The sequence below is a fragment of the Drosophila simulans genome, chromosome 2L (assembly GCF_016746395.2).
Source record: "Drosophila simulans strain w501 chromosome 2L, Prin_Dsim_3.1, whole genome shotgun sequence".
NCBI classification, from domain to species: domain Eukaryota; kingdom Metazoa; phylum Arthropoda; class Insecta; order Diptera; family Drosophilidae; genus Drosophila; species Drosophila simulans.
In genome coordinates, this window is record NC_052520.2 from 2,025,832 (window position 1) to 2,047,397 (window position 21,566).

Sequence of the window (21,566 nt, forward strand, 5' to 3'; positions counted from 1 at the left end):
AACTAAGCCAAGGCGTGTGTGCTTTAACGGTGTGTGGTTGTATCTACTTAGTGGTAGGTGTCTCTGCTAAACAGCTGATTCGGCTGCCATTGTGAATGGTCAAAGTGGAATGCCGTACAATCAGATTGACAGTTGCAGCCAAAATCGAAGAAGAAGCAGCGCAGTGCATTTATTTTGCTCTCGCTGCATTTTTGCACTCTGCGCTTTTTTCTGCATAAATCATTCGGCAAAAGTAACTTAATACTTGAAATAATGCTCGCCTTGTTTATCGCGTGTGGCTACGGATAGTGTTTTGCTGCTCGCTTATTTCATACATTCGTAGCGCCAAATCAAAAATTCTCGACTGCCGCTAGAAAGAGACGGCTGAGCGTTTAATCGGACTCTTAAGATTATGTTGAAACGCTCGTTAAAGGTCCTAATTGCCGTGGTGTTGAGTTTGATGTTCACCGTTTCGCTGGTTAAGATAGTGCTATTGATTTGGTCCTCGCATCCCGCCGCCCCGCACAGCGCCCCGCCCCTTCCCACCGTCGACGAATGGCTGGAATCGGAGAACCTAGCGTCCTACAAGCAGTTATTTCGCGATAAAGGTGAGTCTCGTACTGCTTGATTTAATGCCAAATTAATTATCAAAGGGGACGTTGCATTGTGGCTTATCTAGGTTTAAAGTCGTTGCCATTGGCTTTTGTTTATAATTTAAAATTGTTGTATTTGCTGATGGGGTCTCGCCCCGTCCCTTTCTTTACCACCCACTGAAACTTTCGGTACATTGTTGACGAATTGAGCTTTTAGAGCTTTCTTAATACACGTGCTGCAAAAAAAAACTTGTTATTTTCGGTCGAGCAAACAAATGGAGCACGATTTCTTTAGAACAATCGCTCGATCATTCCTTTTCTTCCAGTTAAAAGAAAAAAATAATTTCATTCAGGTTCCACCGAGATTTGAACTCGGATCGCAGGATTCAGAGTCCTGAGTGCTAACCATTACACCATGGAACCTAGCTGATCTTCCGCTTTTCTAAAGAGAGCCAAAAATAGCAACCAAACGTGCAAATTCGTTAAATTTTTGAATATAATTTAATACGTATTGAATTCAAATAATATTATTAAAAAACTAAGTTTACTTAATTAAGAAAAAAAAAAAATGTAGTCTAGGTTCTACCGAGATTTGAACTCGGATCGCAGGATTCAGAGTCCTGAGTGCTAACCATTACACCATAGAACCTCTATGGGTGATGAACGCCAAGAGTCACTTTTCCAGTGCAGGTAGACAGATTAACATACGAAGATCATTGAGAGAAAGTTGCTCACTGATATTCCATATTCCCGTCTATTTCCGTGTCATCGAGTTGTTATTGTTTTTTGTTGATTGGCAGAGCGCCAAAAGATAGTTAAACATTTTTTTGTTGCTATGTCTATAAAAAGATTGATAAACTTGTCTTTGAACTCGAGGCGTTTATTAAACCCTCGTTACCCAGCGTGATATTTTCAGAATCTATTATTCCTTTTCATATAAAATATTTGTTTAAATCGGTTAATTTTTTTTTAATTCCTGCTAATGGAAATAAAAATATATCTTATTAGTAAAACTTAAATGCTTTTTTATTGAAAAAAAATAGCTTTTTCTATAATACCTAGAACAAAAGAACAAGAAACAAGTTTAAAATGCAATTAGCAAAAAGTGATGTTTCGGAATATAGTAAGTGGGTTCACCTAAGCCTTTTAAATTGGTTGCTTAGAAATAATGAAATAAGCTAATTAAGCACATGCTCCCTTGCCTAATGATAATGTAATTTTAATAAAGCCCGCCAAACAAAAAACAACCTGCTGGATTTGCAAAGGGGTTTAGAGGAGGAAGAGGAAAAGGAGGAGCCCAGGATGCAGCAAAAGCTCATTTTTCCGAAAGGGGTCCTCGTGAATTTTCGGCTCCTTTCGCGGGACACGAGCGTTTTCTGTGTCACTCGGCTTCGGTTTTCGGAGTGTGGCTTTCGGTATAAAATCAATCGTAAAAGTCCTTAAATGCTCAGTTTTGGTTTAACTTTGAGACGCGCTGGTTTCACATTTCCACACGCCTGGGAAGCCGCCGCGTTTTCCCCCGTTTTTCCTTGGTACAACGGCCGAAACAAATAATACAAAAAAAAAAAAAGAACAACAAAAACTGAAACAGAAACAGATACAACCAATAACAAGACCAATATAAATGGCCGAAAAACGCCAAAAGTTATGATTTGTTGTGCTCCATCGCGTTCAGTTCTTGCTCATATTTCACCCCACTTTCCCTGCTTTCCACGCAAAAGTTGTCACAACATTCCGTGACAACGAGGGCAACAAAGCCACGAAAAGGAGCCCTAACCTATATAGGGTAGCACGTGTTTTTTTTTTTTTTTGGAGCTCCCTCCATTGAGACGCCCACTCAAAGCTAATGATCCATGGCTAATCTCTGCTAATACGCGATGGGTCCATGCAGAAAGCAAATTTCGCGCCGAACAATTTTCCACATTTTGGCATATTAATTTTTTATTGTTGGCGTGCTTGGCGGAGTGAAATTATACCCCATCCCCCTCCCCATCCCCATCACACTTCGGTGCGCAGCCAGTTTATAGGCATCCAACCTCCAGGAGGAATTGCCTCCGCTGTGTTTTCGGCTCGTGTGTTCCATTATCCCATCTGAATAAACTGACTGACTCATCTCCAGCTTGTCCAATGTGTGTGCACCGCAAAGTGTTTCGCAACAGAAGAAGTGGAAAATATGGGAAAAATACATAAACGACATAATTATTTCGAATTATATGATTATAAATGGGTATTAGGGGGTCCAAAATTTACTTTACTTTATTCATTAATTTTTAGTTCTAGATTTGTTCAACTTTTTTTATTAGTGTACCTGTCTATTCAGTTAACCGCGTGTTTTTGTTATTTTCGTTACTTTAACTCTCACTGGTTGTCATTGTTGTATTTTTTCGACTTGGTCAGATCGGTCTGCTCATAAAGAATTAATTGCCAATTAATTTTGATGTCACTCGTCCCTACCAATGACCATGTCCATGTCCACTCGAAATCTTGTTGTCGCACCTACCATTTTCCCCATCATATCCTCCTTTCCCAGTTTTCCTCTTCTACACACGCGCTTAACCTTTAAATCGCATTTACTTTTGACCTGCATATTAATTAATGAGTTAACGGCACGAAAGAAAAAAGGGTCTTGTGCGGTCAATTATGTATAAAGTGGCATTTGGGGAAATGATTTGTATAATGTTTATGTGTACCAATGTTTGGGGACAGGTTAGGTTAAAGTTGTTCAACCTGTTCTTACATAATGCCAAAGAATAGGAAATGTTTGGTTATAAATGCTGATAATGTTCTTAAATTAAGAATTCTTTTAAAAAATTCAGTTGTGCAGTGCAGTGTTGTATTTTTCTATAGTGTGGTTTATGTAATTCTTTAGACCTATAAATAGGGCAATATATAAAAAAAATTTATTCTCTCAGGTTCCACCGAGATTTGAACTCGGATCGCAGGATTCAGAGTCCTGAGTGCTAACCATTACACCATGGAACCGCGCTGATCACCCGCCGCCAAATCGTTCCCTTCGATTTCCGCTACCAAAAATACCCGTCGGCCGAGGAAAGTTGATTGAGCTGAGATAGGCAGAAAAGAAAGATGAAATCGGCGTAAAGCAAACATTTGCATATTTCCATAAAGACAGCAATGCGAGTCGAAGAAAATTGGCTGTCCAATCGAGGGGGGAATGACAGGAAGGAAAAGGCAAGAAAGTGGAGATTCGGAAGCATTTAGTTTGTGCGACAAAAAGAGGAAATAATTGTTTGGTAAACATTGACCAATGTCCGTCGGAGGCAGAGAAAGCAAACAAAATATTTCCATTTCTTCGTTTGCGGGCCGAAAACCTTTTTCGGTTTCCTCTGCTTTTCTTTATGTTTTGTTTCATTCCGGCTGGCAAGGAAATTAAAAGGAAATTGCTCTTGTTTTGTCGGAAAAAAGGAGGTTTTTTTTGGCTAGTAGGGGCTGTGGAGTATGCGGCTGAGCAAATTAAAAGGTTTTATACCCCAACCGAGAGCCTGCGGAGACTCGCAAGCAGTTAAAAGTGACACAAGTGCCAAGAGACAGAAAACGAAGTAAAAAAGAATGAAAACGCAAAAATACAACACAGTAAACAAAACGGCAAGGAAAACAGAAAACATCGTAAGGCGCACAAGAACAACAAGGGCTACACATGTGCAAATAACAAGAGGCCTCATTGTGTGCTCACACACACTTTCTCGTCCTGCCTCCCTAACACTGTCTCTCCCTTCTGCCTGCTCTACCCCTCTCTCACTCTCTTTCTCTGGGTGCCGTAACAGCTGCAACTGTTTTTGTTATGTAGGCCAAAGATGTCAGGGCGGAAACACGCCTCCTGCCTGCAGGCGTCCCTCTCGCACACACACACACACTGTCTACAGTTAATCGCCCAGAAGGAATATTTCCCTACCAAACCTATAATGATGTTACCAAAATATCACTTGATTTCATTCACTTATATCTTTAAATCTGTAGACTTTGGTTAGAATGAGATCTCTGCCTCTAGTGGAGACTAGATGAATTATAGATTTAGTTCTATTTATATGTATTTATTTTCGTGGTGAGTTCCTTGTAGGGAAAGTTACCTGTACTGGCGCCGCTCTTCTGCGGTTAGTTATCATTATTGCCACGGCCCTCGACAGCATTTTGTGGCATATCCTCGTTGCTGCTTTTGTTTTTGTCGCATTTGTCAGCCACAATTATAATAATGCAGCAGCCAAGTTTCCCACATCTCGTTTTGGCTTCAGTCGCCTCCTGCTTTGCGAAATTATCATATTGTTGGTTGCTTTTGTGGCGTCCTTGAATGGACAAACAAAGCGTGTGGGGAAAACAAAAAAACATTTGCGCATTTCAACGCAAAAGATTATTTTCCACTTGCATAACAGCGGCGGAGAGCAAAAAGTGCAAAAAGTGAGCAGGCCAAAGAAAATGGAAAACAGTTTAGAGCTGATTTTATAGAAAATAGTAGCGAATTTCAATCATATACCCTGGGAAAAAACATTTTCAAAATGTTTAATCTATTGCATAAACTATCAACATCAAGTTGATTTGAATGTAAAATATTTTTTTGCATATTAACACTTTTGTGTTGCCTACTTTTAGGCACCACCAATCTAATATTTGTATTTACCTACAGCGTTTTGTCGGGTCTTGGCCCAATATTCCACGATATCCGCGGTAGCAAAACTTTGCCGCAGTCTCTCAATCTAGCCGCATTTCCCCCATATTCCAAGTCGTGCTCCATCTGCGACTTTCCCGGCCTCCAGTTGGTCCTGGCCCCGAAGTCCTCGCCCCTTTTTCATCCTGCACTTTGTATTAGCATAAAGTACGCATTTCGACCCGGCTGTGCACTAAAGAAATTTGTAGTCATAAAAGTTTCAGTATCTCATGCCTATATTTGGCTCGGCTCGTATCTTTGACCTGAGAACTCCAGAAACCCCAGACTTATGACAAGTTATGGTTAGCGCAGGCCTGACTTGTCCTTTTCGTAGCCACTCTCTACTATTTTTTGCTTGGTTTTATATTTTGGTCGACTCGTAAAACAACAAAATATGGCACGAGCCATTATTTACTTTACACGCAAGACAAAAGGCGGAAACGGAAATGGTAAATGAAGGGCAGACTGAACATGCACTTGGGAAAAATCAGATAATTGAGTATTAAGTGATGCAATTTGATTCAACAAAGAAGTAGATGCCAATATGAAAGGCTCTATTTTTATAAAATGCTGATATAAATCAATTTTTTAATGTTATATGTAGAATCTTTCAATGCTAATTTTTCTGTCAGTGTGTGGGCCATTTGATGACCCCAAAGCAAATGAACAGCTCACTTTCATTACATATTCCGACAGTAAACACACACGAACGCAGACAAACAAATGGCAGACACACGGAGAAAGTTTTGTCAGCTCACATTACCAGATATCCTGCACACAGTCCCAGGACCCTCACACACACAGGAGCACAAATCGCACATTGGTTGGGCAAACAAAAACAAAAATGGCGCCATCAATGGCCACCTTTCCCCATGGTAATGATGATGGCGATGATGATGATCATCGCCAGAGAAGCTGCCTTCGCTGGCTGTTACGAAATTATTGACTTCGGTGGTCGAAAGGGGCGATGCCGCATAATTTTCCCGCACGTTTTTGCCCCACTGTCAATGTCGAGTGCGCCATCAATAAATATTGGCCCTGTCCAGAGGTTTTCCTTTCCTTTCGGGCCCACGAATCAAGATGGGTGACTTCTGCACATCGATGTGGCAGCCACCGACAGGATTTGATTGCCCAGTGAAGATGGGATTACTGCGGAGATATCTAGAGTTTCAATAGATAGATAGTGAAAGATTTCCGCAGCAGATATTATGACTTCCTCCGATATTGTTAGAGCTAGTTATCAAGTATTAATTCAATAGATCTGAACCTCCATTAGCTTCAGTTCGTTTTTTAAGCAGCCAAGTTTCTAAGTTTCGCACAATTTATTGGATACATTTGAAACACTTATCTTTCAAATTGATTTCCTCTCATTTGAGAAAACATTTTTCTCTTCACCCGAAAGTTTCTGCCAGTTTGGCCAAGTTTTCGAATCGATGTTTTTGTCCTGTCGGCTGCAAACTGGCTTGTTTATTATCCCTGTCGAGATGGCACGCGCAAATCGTTTGTAGTTTTTATTGAGCTGTTCTCAGCAATTTCTCTTCGCAGAGGACCATGGCCCCTTTCTCCGCTTTCTCCACTTTCTCCACTCACGTCTCACACACTTGACTGTAATTGAGTCTCAGCTGCGTAAATAAACATAGCGCAACTATATAGAAAAAGGCAACTACATAGAACCAGCAAAATAGCGCACGCAATGGGTTGAGCTACTTGAATACGAGGTACATGTACGAGTAGGTCGGGAATAGTTGTCCTTGCCAGGTCAACAACAAGGATCCAAACTGGAAACATGAGGAAGTCTGAACCTATCGATGACTACAAGTAATGCTGGGAAATACAGGGCATTTGCCAATGTTATCGAGAAAAGTATTGTAGTTCTTGAAAATAGGTGTCGCTTTAAATTAAAAGGACTTTAGTTTCTGTCGGTGTCCTTGCTTTTGTTGCTCCCTGCATTTTCAAGTTAATGACAGCAATTTGAGGCGGCCAAGAGCGGGGTGCGGGGAGGTGTGTGTGCTTACAATGCCATCAAACGCTCCTAGTTTCCCTCGATTTTCCCCATTTTTACCCTTTTTCCCAAGGATGCAGATAGACGGTGTTGTTGTTTCGTTGCCACTGTCATTTGGCACTTGCCACTTGAAAATGTGTTTAAAATTAAGGCTGCGGGGCGTCAGGGGGAAGGAGACTCTTCCTGCCAGCTAATGGCGGTCATGAAGGCACTGGATTAGAGAAAAGCGGGCGCGACGAAGTGGCAGGGGGAAATGGAGGGAATAAACTTTCATTTTGATTTAAGCTTTTGGCAAGTTTCATATATTTTCTTGGCAGGCAAAGAACGAAAATTACTGCGAAATTGGAGGAGAAAATGCGGAAAAGAGGAAAAACGAGAATCACTATAAAGCAGCTTACAGTGCAATAGTTAAAAGGAAAATAGAAGGAATCTTTATTAGAATTAGAAACATATTATACCTTTAAAGTTTAGATTTTCAATAAATCCAAGTAATTGTATTGAGGGATGCAGTCTCTATTCATTCCATTCCATTTTAAATTTTGTTCTTCTTTCAACTTCTCACCCACTTTATTTTAGGTATTTATTTTTTCATTTAATTAAACTTTTACCTAACTAATACGAAAAGTGTGCATATATATAGAGTTTTGTTACCAACGACCACGCCCCTCGCCCCCAGTCAGCTGCCGTCGGCTAGTAATCCGCAGCTATGCATGAAATATGTCAAAACTTTGCGAGCAAAACTTTTTTAATAAATTAAAATTTACAAAACAACGAAAAGTGGGCGTAACGAAAAATCCAAAAGGCCGTGGCCAACATGACTTAGCCATTAAGTTGTGAACGAGCCCGATATATAGGGTGCATTAACTGGAACGCTAAGTGCTAAAGGAAGTGAGATCACCATGTGGTCGCCCGAGTCGGAAATAAACTCCATTGCCATGGCCACCACAATGCGCCATTCGCAGTCCTCGTCCTCAGGTGAGTTTGTTGATAAAAAGTGGGTGGCACTAGGCCGTGTGCACCGGCTGCATCAAATTCAAATTAGGTTTCCAAAGTCAAATACGCGGCGTATGCGCAATATGGCGCTCATTCTCGAGTGCTTCCGTTTCCGTTTCCCCCGAGCAGCTATAACGATGCACAGAGATACATATTGTTTATTAAAACAAAGCTAAAATATTCATTTTTTCGTTTAAAGACTTCAGCGTGAAGCTAGCTTAACCTTCGCATTGAGCCTCACGTGTGCAATCGTTGCACTTTTCCCATTTCTAATTAAAACGAAAGTCAAGAGCGGTTCGAGCTGGTTTTTCCCCATTCGTGGACTGGTTGGAAATCGCTTGCATGCCAGTGACATAACCCTGCGAAGAGGGCAGATCGTGGGTTAAATCTGGGGAAGGGAAGGGGAGTTTTGGACCCCCTTGAAAGCCAGTCCGAAATGCAAAACGCAAATGGGCAGCAAAGTGCTCTTATGCACGTAATGTATAAGCGCTTTTCGGGGGCGGGAAGGCCTAAGTCTGGCCGCAGTTATAGACCGGGAAATCGAAATGGCAAAGTGCAGGCCAAATGATGCAACATCTGCAGTGTTTGGCCAAGGAAAATGCAGTCCTTAAAGGCGTTTAAAAACAGAAATGGTGGAACCGTTCTTAAATGCAGCAAACACCGTAAATCGAGATACAAATTGAATTAAATGCGAGTCAGCATTGTGTCAAAAGGATAATCCTTGAAACCTCATTAATGACAGCCCTCAACCTGATTGTCCACTTTAATTCCGATGGCCGACGACTGATAGGATTAATTGGCGCTTTTTTAATTCCATTTAGTCGACTGAAAGGGAATGAGTGCATTAATGCGCTTCCACTGTTTCCTTTTCGGCCAATTAAGTGATGTCAATAAGTGTCATTTAACAGAGTTGCAGATCGGAAATGGCATTTTTACCATAGATTCAAGCTTCAAGATTGAAAATACCAATTGAAATATTTACATATAACAAAAGTTCAACTTTTAACTATATCCCTAAAACAATGAAGTGATTATCTCAACTAATTCGTAATAAGTGAATTATTTTTCACAGCAGGACCTTCGATGCACGCACACTATGAATACAAATACGAACTCGAAACTCCAATTGGCAAATGCCAAAGTGATGCAGCTTCGTTCGTGTAAATTTGTTTATGCGAATTTTCATGTTGCCAGTGAAAGCGAAAGAGGGCGGCCACTAAAGGGTGGGGAAAGTGGAAATGGAAGGGAAAAGCCGCATATCCTGCTCATGTATGCATGTGTGCGGCTGTAGGCAAGCAAATATTCCATGTTCCACCTGCGTTTTCCGAATTTCCATACCTTCGTGCGGAGCCTAACAATTGGGCGCAGGTGCTTGCCTTCCACACAGGAGGTCCTTGGGTCCCCGCAGGAATTCATGAATAAAGCGGGCTCGGTTACATTTCGGTTATATTCAGAGGATTCTATGAGCATTCAGCGCGGAAGTTGATATTCAAATGTGCGACAACTTTAATGAAACTTAAATAAAACCCAAAATGAAACGCAATTGCTGAAATATATCTCAATATACTCGTACTAGTGGTTTTACCTTAGAGAACCACATCGAACAATCTATTATATTATTTCCTATATATTTATCTACTCCAAAGTGATTTAACTATCCTTAAGGGTATTTGCTTGGCCACCCACTGCCATCCAAACTTCCGATGACTGCCCTTCTGCCATTCGGGCCATTAATTGCCGGGCTCGAGAGAAAGGCTTTCGCTGGCAGTGCAGTGCAGTCGGTGCTGATGGCAGTTGGCAAATGTTTTCTGCCATGTTTGCCACATATATGTGTGTGTATGTGTATGTACTGAGGTAGCGGTTACCTAAATCGGTTCATGTTTGCGGTTGCGCCCCGGAAAACCCCTCCGTCCACTGGCTGCAACATTAATACTTTGGCATTATGGTTTTAACCCAATTTGGCCTCTCTTTACCCAGTTAGATGCAGGCAAAGCAAAAAAATAATCCGGAAAAATCGAGAAGCGGAGGTAAAAGTTGCAGGCTCATGTCAGTGGGTTTTTCACTGCTTTTCAGTGGGCGTGTCGTCGGCGTTTTCCGCCCCTGCGCCTCGCTTGTGTGTGTGGGTGTGTGCATTAAAGTTGCAAATTGGTTTTTGTGGATTTTCGCGTCTAAGGCCGGGGAAAATGCAGTTTTCCGCCCGCCAGCCAAAAACAAAAAGGCCACGTGCTTAATTAAATTGCTCGAAACAGAGAAGAGATCAAATAGCGAAACTTTGAAAGCAACGCTTATGCCATGTGCAAATTTTGATTAGGTTCAGCCATGGGGTTCCTAATGGCCTTAAATTAATGAATAAATAATGGAATTTATGCCATCCTACCATCTGCCAGCCAGCCGGAAGTAGGTTAAGGGTTTTTTTTCGGTGCGGTTGTTTGCATAACAATTGTGCAAATGCCAGAGCTGTAATGACTTTTAATTCAGCAATTGGAATTTCATTTGAATTTGCATTTTGTGGAAGTGCGGCTGCAACAATGCCATAAAATTGTTATACGATGGGAAGTGAAGAGTTGTTGCAGTGAAATTGGGCCAAATAAGTATGCAAAATGAACAACGCTGCTTGGAGATGGCCACTCAACATTATTATTTTATTAAATAAGGCATATTAATCGGGGCCAACAACAACTATTTCTATAATTGCATAAATAAATGAAGCATTGGTCAACTCACATGTACCCACAATTTTGAGCCTGACTACTCTGTTATTGAAAATTTATCGCCAAGCAATTATGGTCGACATAAAGCAATTTAATATGTTTTCATAGACCAATTGCAATCACCATTTCTAATAGAATTTCTGTGCCAGCACTGAATTTCATTTCACATACCCGCGCTCAACTGCAATACTCCCACTCAATTATAAATCGATGGAATGCAAATTGCAGCTGCATCTCATGTCCGTACAATTTATTTCGAGAATTTATTTCCACCTCCCTCCCTCCTTGACATTCCTGAGTGTGAATAATGCCCCTGGCTGATGATTCGCCCCTTTCCTTCTGCGGTTTTCTAATGCAGCCAAAGCAGCCGCAGTGCCAAATGTGCGCCAGCATCCAGCATCTAGAATCCCTGCCACTCGGAGTCCCATCGGCAGCAGCTGCTGTCGCCAAGGGGCACTCAAATTAAGCGACATTTAATGTCACACCTTCTTGGTGAAAAGGGGCGTGGGGTTAGGGGCGGGTGGCATGCCCCCGTGTGCGGGAGAGCGGCGAACATCTGTTTGCCTTCAGAGTTGCGGCGTGCGGCTTGTGCGGGCTGCCCGCATGCAAAGGATACAAGTTTGCATCCTTGCCACAAAAATGTGAGGCGACTAGGGGAAAGGGAATACATGCTGGGAGAGGAGAGGAGACAAAGGTGAGCTATGTAGACAGGTGCAACAGCTGCGGCTTGCTTGTCGATGGCCAAAAGAGCTCCAAGTCAGTTTTGCCTTTTGAAATGCACTCAAAAAAAAAACTTAGACAAAAGTGTTAGTTCTACCTGGCTTGCAATTTTCAAAAACTAAAATATTTGCACTGTGTTCTCATTTTCCTGCTCCTAGAGCCTCCCTTGCCTTTTCCTGCCTGGTTTTTCCTTATCGCCTGCCAACGAGGCAGTCATCTTGTCCGAGATTCTCGGCTGTGGCATCATTTGCAGGCAATTGCCAAGCAAGGCAACACCTTCCCCTCAAACTGGGCCTTTTTTCCGAATGCCTGGCGCCTGGTGTGAGTGTTTAAAAATTTCATTGCAACGCTCATTTTGTCTGTCCAGGCTTAGGTAAACTGCAGTTCGGGGAAAGGGCAAGGGAACTATGTGATGATGGCTTCTTTTCCTGCACTTCCGCTGTCTGCGTCCCTGTCACTTTTTCTGGCCCGTCCTTTTGTCCTGTCTCCATAGCTGTCGCTCCCCGGAGGCCGAGCCTCTGCACATCCTTGTGTTTGTGTCTAAATGTTTTTCCAAATAAATGAAATTGTTCTCTGGTTGGAAAGAGTATAGTTTGTCTGGAGGGCGATATTTGAGATTATAGAGCTCACCAGGTGTTTTGAATTTGCCTAAGGTCTTTTTGCTTCTTTCTAGGCAGTGGCTAATAGTGACTTTCCACAGTTTAATTATCTAATTGAAGTTTTAATAAAATATTTAGTTCGTTATTTACTCTAATTTCCTGGTTAAAGTCTGCCGTAATTAGACAAAATGAAGTTTAGCAGTGGAAAGTGTAACACATCCACGTTGTATTACCACATCCAACAGCATTTCAGTCATATTTTGGCTACATATTTCGCCCAAATTGCGAGATGTATATTGAAAGTAGACGGATACAGAGGGGAAGACGGAAGCGGGGGAATCCTGCGATGAGGGGGCCCTAAATGGGGGGAGGTGAGCACAGCTTGCTGTAAGGACACTTGGGAGCCAACACGGAGAAAATCAGAGCGAGTGAGAGCGAGAGAGGTGACTGTTGCCGTTTGTGTGCCTACACTGCGTATACGTAATTTGCCGAGTCTGTTGCCAAAGTGGCATTTGAATTTATGCCGCCACTTGAGGCAAGTGTGGCACGCCCAGCAGTGTGAGTGCTGCATTCGCATGAGCCTCCCTCCCTACACTCGAGCATGAGTTTCTGCTGCAAAGCAGCAGTGCGCTTTATTTTAAATTAAACATGCAAATATTCCTGGCACCCACATCCTTCGCTGCGACTGCTTGTTTTCTTGCTGGCTGTCTGCTGCAGACAGGCAACATAAATTATTGTAAGCAGATGAAATATTTGTGGATGAATTTGTTGCAGCTGTCGAGTGCAGCCAGCGCACATTGTTCGCTCGCCCAGCTTCACGATTGCCGCCTGAATATCCCCCTCGAAACTTTAAGCTCCACTCGGGTGTGCAGCTTAAACAAAACAACAAAATAACAAAAAAAGGGGGAGCTATATGAAAAATGTACTACAATACCTGCCCTTCTCTCTGCGATTCAAATATTTTGCAAGTGAGCTTCATCATTTTCTCGTGGAAAAATATTTGATTTAAAAATGAAAATAAATATAAAGCGAATTTCAGTTGATTGAAAGACTAGAAGGTTTAATAAAATGTGCATTTTCTATCTTTTTTTTTATATTAAGAAATAAGATAATATTTTTTGAGTGCACAAAGAAGATGAAAAGCGGTGGGGGGAGGGACGAAGGGGGGTTGGGAACACACACAGGATGTCCTCGGTGGAAGATGAAGCTGGCAATTTTATCATTTTTCACTTTGGTAAACAAGCACAAAAGGAGCAAGGGGGTTAAGGAAAATATTGCGGCTTTTGTTGTGGCAACCTTAATCGCCCCCTCTACGTCCCTGCCCCGCTGCAGCCCCCGCGCGCCCCTCTGCGATCGAATGTCATTCAAATTGTAATTTCTGCAGCCTCCATCGTCGGAGAACAATCGATAAAAAAGGATAAAGCAAAGAGCACAACAATGGAGGGATAACAAAGGAGCAGGAGCACAAAAAGAGGGAAAACGATGGAAAAGCGGGGCATTCCGCAAGGAAAGCGGAGGAAAAGCGAGGGCAGACAGTCAAAAGCAAACAATAAACAGCGAAATCATTTCGTGCATCCCTCTGGAAAAGGTGGCATTGTGCAACAACAGCGCGTTTCGAAATTGTAAAATCAATTTCGTGAAGAATGATAAAGACATGTAACGTGTAACAGAAAAAGAGCTTACAATTTCATTTCCTAGTTTTCCAACCAACTTTGGAATTCTGTGCTCTTTAAATGGAATAGAAGACATAACTAATTTATAAAGGGCTTGAGTAAGCTGCTTTCTTTTGCTAAAAATCCAAAAGAAAACCACCCTATCCATTGAGCACTGTACTCCTCGCTGGGGACATTAAATTTTCTGGCCTTAAGCAGCCCTTGGCTAATAGGCCAAGTTGGCTCGTTCTGCAAACATTTGCCCAGCACTTTGGCGGCGTTTCGCCTGGGCCAACCTGCCATCCTTGGGCTAATGAGCGAACAAAAGAGTGTGGAGGCGGGCGAATCCCCACTGCCACGGGCAAATTCGAGAGTCAGCAGGTCTATCCAGGAGTTGTTTGTCAAAATTAACACAAGCAACACAAGCAACAACAAATGGGTCAGATGCATTGCTCACCCGAAGATGCCTCCCTCAGGTCCGATTTGGTCCTCATCCGCAGCCTTGTCGTCTATAAGGGACGTCCTCCAGATCATGCCAGCCGCTTCGATATATCCATGGTAGTTAGCCACATCAACGTGGGAGGCGCCATGCGTGTGGCCACGGGTGGCAAGACTTTTCCCTCGCTCAAAGTGAAGTTGTGCTTCGGTGAATCAATGGGTAAGAATTTCCATAGAGGCATTCTGAGTCTTTACTAAACCTCATTATTTAATTTTGAAACTGTGCTATGATGTTTTGTATTCACATACAAATGTGTCTATTGTTCTCATTTTGTTCACATGCTACAAATTAAATTATTCCACCCCATAAACTTAATTAATTATAGATGGCTATCAGCAGGCAGGACGACATGAAAACATCAAGCATACGCCTCGTTGCTCGTTTCGCATAAGTAATTGATTCGGCAAAGAAATTGACTTATTTATAATTCAATAATTCGCCGGACTAACCGAAAATATAATGAAAACAATCGACCGAATTTCCAGTGCCCAAGTGTGAATATTCTATTAGAGGCTTAACTCGAGGCTCTCCAAATCGAATTGCTCGGAATTGTGGAATTAGATCCAGCTCTAAGTTCTTTTAATTACTTTTATTTTGATGTCGTTAAGTAACTTTTGATAAGGGAATTAACTCTGACTCTACTTTGTCCTTTCTCAGTGGGTGTTCGTGTTCACTTGGGGCGATATTCACCTGCCTTCCCTCATCATTTCAGCTGCGACGGTCAAAAGTCGGCCTCATCAGTCATTGCTGCTCCCCCCGCAGCTTTCACTTGACATTTATCCTCATCATCATGCCCGTTCCCATGCCCATCATCTGTATCATCATCACGATCATCATCATCATCCTGCCACGTCGCGCTTTAACCTTCGGCAGGCATTTTCATTTAGCCGCCTTCCCCCTCGGCTTTGTTTGTCAGCTCGCCACTTTGGTGACTTTCCCAGCTTTTCCGCCGTCACCCAGTCGCTGGTCCTTAATTAAAAACGATTAGTAATTCCTGTTCAGCCATCGGGCCAAAGGTCGTTTGCTGCAGCGCCATTAAATATGCAGTGGAAATACTTTAATTATACAAATAACCAGGGATTCTCGTAGTTGGACGCCTAAAAGGGCAAGCGAGTTTTCCGCAGAAACGAAACTTTTCATTGTGGGCACTTTGTGGCCCGTTCGGGCATTTTTCTGCCATCGAAATACGTACATATTCCTATCGCCTGGGCCAAATCAAACGGAAGTTGTTCGTTTTGCGCGAAATATGAACAAGTTAGGAATTCGGGGCGTGTGGTGGCCAATGGGGCTTTGGAAATACGAAAGAAATTGGTAACGAAATGAATTCGTTTTCGAATGTCAGGCACGCAAACTTTGCCTACCACCAACTCTATACCCCCTCCTCGAATATTCTATTATTTGTACTTTTTCCGAGGGGAAGTGAGGAGGTCCTGCCACCACCACCACCCCCTTTCGGCCACAATTGGCCTGGGTTTCGTTTGCACGTTACTCGCTTTGCGGTCTGTCGTGGTCCGTATTTTTTTCGCACTCCTGCGGTCCCTGGCTTAGCTGGATTTTGTGGTCCGCTGTGGGAGCCGGGCTTAAGTGCATTTCACCGAGGTTAACTAGCCGGATAGTCTGACTTTTCCTGGGGTTAATTTGGGCTTACCATCGGCAGAGATTCCGCACCCCCAGCTTGTCTCATAAATACATTACCAATTTTTGGCACTGCCACCTTTGAGGTCGGAATAAAGTCTCGTTTATATCCTACCGAAATTATCTTTAGGGTTTTTTCATAAGTTGTAATAAAAGATTTTTAAACTTGAATGATTTTCTTCTGGAAAAATAGTCGTCTTTTCCAAAGGCATACATTGGAAAATTGATTCGTGCTCTTCGTGAATATTTCAACTATAATTTCTCTTGGCTCCAGGAAAGTTGAACTTATTTTTCCCCTTCGAAGTTACTTAGCATATTAAATGCAACCACTGTGTTTTCCATTTCCTCGCTTTTCTCACCTCCTTGGAGTTTTCCCGCTTTGTTTCTGTCACCCACTTACATTTTTACATGGTGAAAAGTCAAACCTACAGCAACAACTGAACTGCAATAATGCCAAATGAAAGTTTTTCGCCGAATTGAGATTGGGGGGAGCAGCGGGAGCCTCGTAACTACAGGGTTAAGCTTTCAAGGAATCGGTTCGGGGTGGAGAAAAGGTCCTTACGTGACAGTGGGGAACCTCTTGTTTTCGATTTCAGCCGGCGATAAGCGACAAACAACGCATTAAGTGTCGTTTCCCTGGCTATTTTCGGTTTGGCATTGGGTTAAGTCATAAAAAATGGAATCGTAATTGATTGGAAGTTTGTTGAGGGCACACAGAAATGGGTGGAATCGACGGCATTGACGTAGTCGCCTGGCCAAATTAGTTGTCCTGTAATTTTAGACACCATCGGAAGTCGTTGAGCCCAGAGTTATAGCGACGGATGGAGGCTCGACGTTGATGGCGACATTGGCAAACAGTTGACATGACGGCAAAGTTGCCGAAACTTTAACCATTAAACTCAATTACCAGAAAAGTTGGTGGCCCTCTACTTGTAAGGCGCTCCATTCCCCTCATTACCGAACTACACAGTTAAAAATTGCCATTATAAGCCTTGTTAATCATCGCATACTTTCCGCCTGTTCTAGGAATCTCCTCCTTGTCGAGCTGCGGCGATCCGGAGCGTCTGCCGGAGCTGCCCCCCTTGGACGAGCAGCGTCTTCAGCGGGCCGCATTGCATCTCCAGCAAAAGCTGATCCTGCGCGAGTGGCTAAAGGATCACCGGCTGCAGCATCACTACCAACGGCTGCTGGCCGTGGAGGTCGCCTCACTGGAGGACGTCTACTGGCTGGAGGACTCACGGGCCAGCAAGATCCTTGGCAAGGACTGGCAGCTGTGGTCAGGAGCACGGCAGAACCTGCCCACGTCCAAGGCCCAACTGGACGCTCTGAAGGCGCAGCTCTGGTCGACGGTGGTCAAGAGCAGCCAGCACCAGGACGCTTGGACATGGGGCGGCATGCTGGTCGTATCCGTCTCAGTCGCCGGCCTCGTCACTCTGGCTGCCATGACGCAGCCTTCATTGGCCCCAGAGGTAAAAGCAAGGGGATTTTAAATACCGATTGTGTTACGGATTGCTCACTAAAGAATTTGTACTCATAGGCCCGCCATTCCCTGCTGCAATACGTCACCGGGAAGTATCTGCTGCCCGCCAATTGCAAGGTGCAGTGGGACTGGAAGGATCCCGCCAGCGTGGGCGGCACCATGTGCTTCGTGGTGCGCTTCTTCCAGCGCAACGGCCAGCCATATCCCATCTGTGATACGGACCACTTCTTCGTCGAGGTCACCGAGGGCACTCGCAAGGTGGTCACCATTAGCGAACTGGGCTCCTCCACCGATCCCAACAACGCCAACATCGCCAAGGTGAAGTTCACGGTTCGCACTGCGGGCCAGTACAAGATATCCGTGCTGATTGGCGCCAGCCACATCGCCGGATCGCCTTTCCTGCGATCCTTCCTGCCAGGAGCTATCGATGCCAGGCGCTCCAGGTTCATCAGGCCCGCCAGCACGGTCATCTGCTGCGCAGGTGCACCCACTTTGATGCACATCGAGCCACGGGATGAGTTTGGCAACTCCTGTCTGTTCGACCAGAATCAATCGGATGAGGCGCTGCAGGTACGGGATGTTCATTTTCTCTAGAACGCTTTTAGCTGACTTTTTTGTGTAACTTTTCAGGGTTACCAAGTGGCAATATACGACCTCCATGGAGTTCCAGTGGAGAAACTGCAGCATGCGATTGTCTTCGCCTACGACAAGGTCAACTCCCGGGTGTCGGTGACTGCTCTGTTTCCGGAACCGACTTGTCTACGGGCAGTGATCAGCTACCGGGATCAGCAGCTGCCCAACGGCGACTTCGACATCATTGTGCTGAGCAGTAAGTGTGGGGATAATAGTCTTAGTAGGAGTTAATAAATCTGTAACCCCTTCCAGGCAGCGACACCACCTTGGTGCACAAGAACATAGCCTCTCGGAAGCACAACATCTGCTACGAGGCCAAACTGCTGAGTATTTTCGGTGTGTCCAAGAACAAGCCGAGGAAGGTGCTCTGCTATGTGGGACCCAAACAGGTGAGTGGTTATCTGGGGAGCACGTTGACATCGGGTAAAATGTGAGGGCTCAGAACTCGCTGATCTTCCAGGTGACCATCAAGGAGATGATCCTCAAGTTCATCCCCAAGAGGATTGCCACATTCCGGCTATGTCCCTCGACCAAGTTCCATTTCCTGCCGCAGTTGGTCTCCCAGTTGCACGGCCCTGTTTTCATCATAGACGACGGAGCCCAACCCAAGATCGAGTTGGCCTCCAAGGATCGGAATATCATAGCTGCAACCTTCACTCATTTTCTGCTGAAGAACATTGGTGGATCCGAGACCTTCAAGGATAAGCAGGACTTCTTCTACCACGAGGTTCGCAAATTCCATGCCAGCTACTATCACGAGAAGATGGCCCTGAAAGTGCAGCGGGAGAAAATTCTGGAAAGCAGCATGAAAGCCGCCAAGGGCTTCTCGGTGTCCGACTGGTGTGGCAACTTCGAAGTCACCTTCCAGGGCGAACAGGGCATCGACTGGGGTGGTTTGCGGAGGGAGTGGTTTGAGCTGGTCTGCAGCGCCCTCTTCGACGCCCGCGGAGGTCTATTCTGCACCTTCCACGACAAGCACCAGGCGCTGGTCCATCCAAATCCCACGCGTCCTGCCCATCTGAAGCTGAAGCACTTCGAGTTCGCCGGCAAGATGGTGGGAAAGTGTCTCTTTGAGAGCGCTCTGGGTGGCACCTATCGCCAGCTGGTCAGAGCCAGATTCAGTCGCTCTTTTCTGGCTCAACTTATTGGTCTGAGGGTGCATTACAAGGTTAGTCGGCAAAAACGAAATAATAAATCATGATCTTATCTAAATGCGTTCCTTACCTACCAGTACTTCGAGCAGGACGATCCCGACTTGTACCTGTCCAAGATCAAGTACATTCTGGACACCGATCTGGATGCCACGGACACGCTGGAGCTGTACTTCGTGGAGGAGATGTACGACTCCAGTAGTGGGCAGCTGAGCAAGACCATCGAACTGATACCCAACGGGGCCAAGACGCGGGTGACCAATGCCACCAAGAACCAGTACCTGGACGCCCTGGCTCAGCAGCGTCTGTGCAATAACGTCAAGGATGAGGTGGATAGCTTCCTGAAGGGTCTGAATTCCATTATACCAGATAACCTTCTCAGCATTTTCGATGAGAACGAACTGGAGGTGAGTGTTATTATAAGCTTTTATAATTAGCTAATTTAATTTCACGGCGTTAAATAAACATTTTCTCGTGTGCAGCTGCTGATGTGCGGAACTGGGGAATACTCCATCAGCGACTTCAAGGCGCACCACATCGCCAACGGCAATTCGGCTGAGTTCCGGCGGGTTTTGGCCTGGTTTTGGGCCGGAGTGAGCAACTTCAGCCAGACGGAGATGGCCCGCCTGCTGCAGTTCACCACGGGATGCTCCCAGCTGCCGCCCGGGGGATTCCAGGAGCTGAATCCGCAGTTCCAGATAACGGCGGCCCCGACCTTCGGCAACCTGCCCACGGCGCACACCTGGTGGGTGAACTTTTTCCATCGTCCATTATTTGCCTTTAATTTCGGCGTTCTCTAAAAAACGAAACTTTTTCGATTGCAGTTTCAACCAGCTGTGTTTGCCCGACTACGAGAGCTACGAGCAGTTCGAGAAGTCGCTGCTTTTGGCCATCAGCGAGGGCAGCGAAGGATTCGGCATGGTCTAGATATATAGGATAATAGAGGAGAGGAGGGGGGTGGCTATAGCCCTCGGTTTTTGTCTGCTACGCTACTGTGTTCCTTTCTGTGCGCTTTATATGTCATGCTAGCAACTAAGTGAACTAGTCCGTAAGCCTGTCTAGTGATAATTGCAATTAAATTCAGTCCCTGGATAGGTATATTATTATCCCCCGGCGGGTGATCCCTTAAGCAATAATAATCACGGATTAGCCGGCGTAGCGAGTGTAGTTTTAGTCGAGTCAAGATGCAAATTAAAACCGAATATATATCATCATCAAAAGGAATGTGATACTTGTATAATAGACTAATGCAACCTAAGCGTTATGGGAATCTTTTAAACTACCTATCGGTAAAGCAAATAAGTAGCCATAATTCCGAAAACTACTCTAATTAAATGTTAGTTGCGCTGTGTAAAGAGACCCCAGAGAAACCCAAGCTGGTGGCAAACCAAGAGTTTGTAGCATACTGAACTAAGAACTAATTGTAATCGTTATATTGTCGAAACATTCACAATGAGCAATGTTTATATGCATTTCTTCTATCGAAAATCCAAATATATATGGCCAAATTCTGGTCCAACTCGAATACAATCCCAAATCCTTCTCCCTCGCTGTGCTCTCCTAAAAGCAATATGTGGAAGCAAATGTTGAAACGTAGTTTTTAAATGTTGTTGATTCGCAAAGCAAAAATCAAAGAAGTCATACTAATTAAAATTTAGTAAATGTAATGGAATTGTAGTTGTTGAGAGAACTCTAAAAGCTTATATATCAATCGGTTGGCGGAGGGTTGGTTCAAATGGTTAAAAGTAATAAAAATCTACTGTTTAGAACGGAAGTGCTGGTGTTTTATTGGTGCAAGGCTCACACAAATGGTAAGATAGATTTGTTTCACCTTCTCTTCATATCGGATTATAAAATGCACTTCCCAAGGTGTGCACTTATATAAGTTGTATACTATTTAATGGTAAATTGTACCTGTTGCTATATAAAATACCCCAGAAACCGGTGTCATAAGAGTCGAACCACTTTCTTTCCAAGGTCTCCAGAGGTCACCTGCACATAGGCGACTCTAGGGAAAGCCAACGAACTCAAGAAGGGTTACGCAAGTCCCCTTAGAGAAGCGTATCTTCTGTGAACTGTACTTCAGTCCGAGGTCTCTTTTGAGCAGATATATGCAGTATATATGGCGCAGTGAGAGTTTGGTGGAGCGTGAGTGTCAAATTACGGGGTACCACCAATCAACATTTTGTAGCCATCAAACGCGTGCTCATCCAGTCAAGTGTGCGTCTGCATTTAAACAATTATTAGCAACTAATTAGAGTA

At 44.1% G+C, this 21,566-nt stretch overlaps 1 protein-coding gene and 3 non-coding genes across 8 annotated transcripts; 1 reads left to right on the forward strand and 3 right to left on the reverse strand.

Moving 5' to 3' along the window:
* The first annotated feature begins 100 nt into the window (after window positions 1-100).
* LOC6730639 (apoptosis-resistant E3 ubiquitin protein ligase 1) lies at window positions 101-21,078 on the forward strand. Of its 5 annotated transcripts, XM_016179402.3 has the most exons (10): window positions 2,006-2,104; window positions 7,872-8,206; window positions 17,067-17,509; window positions 17,578-18,090; window positions 18,151-18,349; window positions 18,406-18,542; window positions 18,596-19,321; window positions 19,385-19,711; window positions 19,787-20,049; window positions 20,129-21,078. In XM_016179402.3, the coding sequence occupies exons 2-10, from the start codon at window positions 8,131-8,133 to the stop codon at window positions 20,229-20,231; spliced, it is 2,787 nt and encodes a 928-aa protein (XP_016023076.1). In that variant the 5' UTR covers window positions 2,006-2,104; window positions 7,872-8,130; the 3' UTR covers window positions 20,232-21,078. The 5 variants fall into 5 exon arrangements, with proteins under 5 accessions (XP_016023078.1, XP_016023077.1, XP_016023076.1 ...); XM_016179404.3 differs by lacking the exons at window positions 2,006-2,104; window positions 7,872-8,206 and adding an exon at window positions 101-587; XM_016179403.3 differs by lacking the exons at window positions 2,006-2,104; window positions 7,872-8,206 and adding an exon at window positions 101-587 and having other exon boundaries at window positions 18,614-19,321.
* Window positions 924-995, reverse strand: Trnaq-cug. The gene has a single exon. It is a non-coding gene; the product is annotated as a tRNA-Gln (tRNA).
* Window positions 1,150-1,221, reverse strand: Trnaq-cug. The gene has a single exon. It is a non-coding gene; the product is annotated as a tRNA-Gln (tRNA).
* Trnaq-cug lies at window positions 3,483-3,554 on the reverse strand. The gene has a single exon. It is a non-coding gene; the product is annotated as a tRNA-Gln (tRNA).
* Window positions 21,079-21,566: the final 488 nt, after the last annotated feature.

Coding starts and splice junctions, on each gene's coding strand:
- LOC6730639 (XM_016179401.3), top strand. CDS start 14,342: ATGGGTCAGATGCATTGCTCACCCGAAGATGCCTCCCTCAGGTCCGAT. Junction 18,350..18,405: donor CGACATCATTGTGCTGAGCA/GTAAGTGTGGGG, acceptor AACCCCTTCCAG/GCAGCGACACCACCTTGGTG. Junction 18,543..18,595: donor GCTATGTGGGACCCAAACAG/GTGAGTGGTTAT, acceptor GTGAGGGCTCAG/AACTCGCTGATCTTCCAGGT.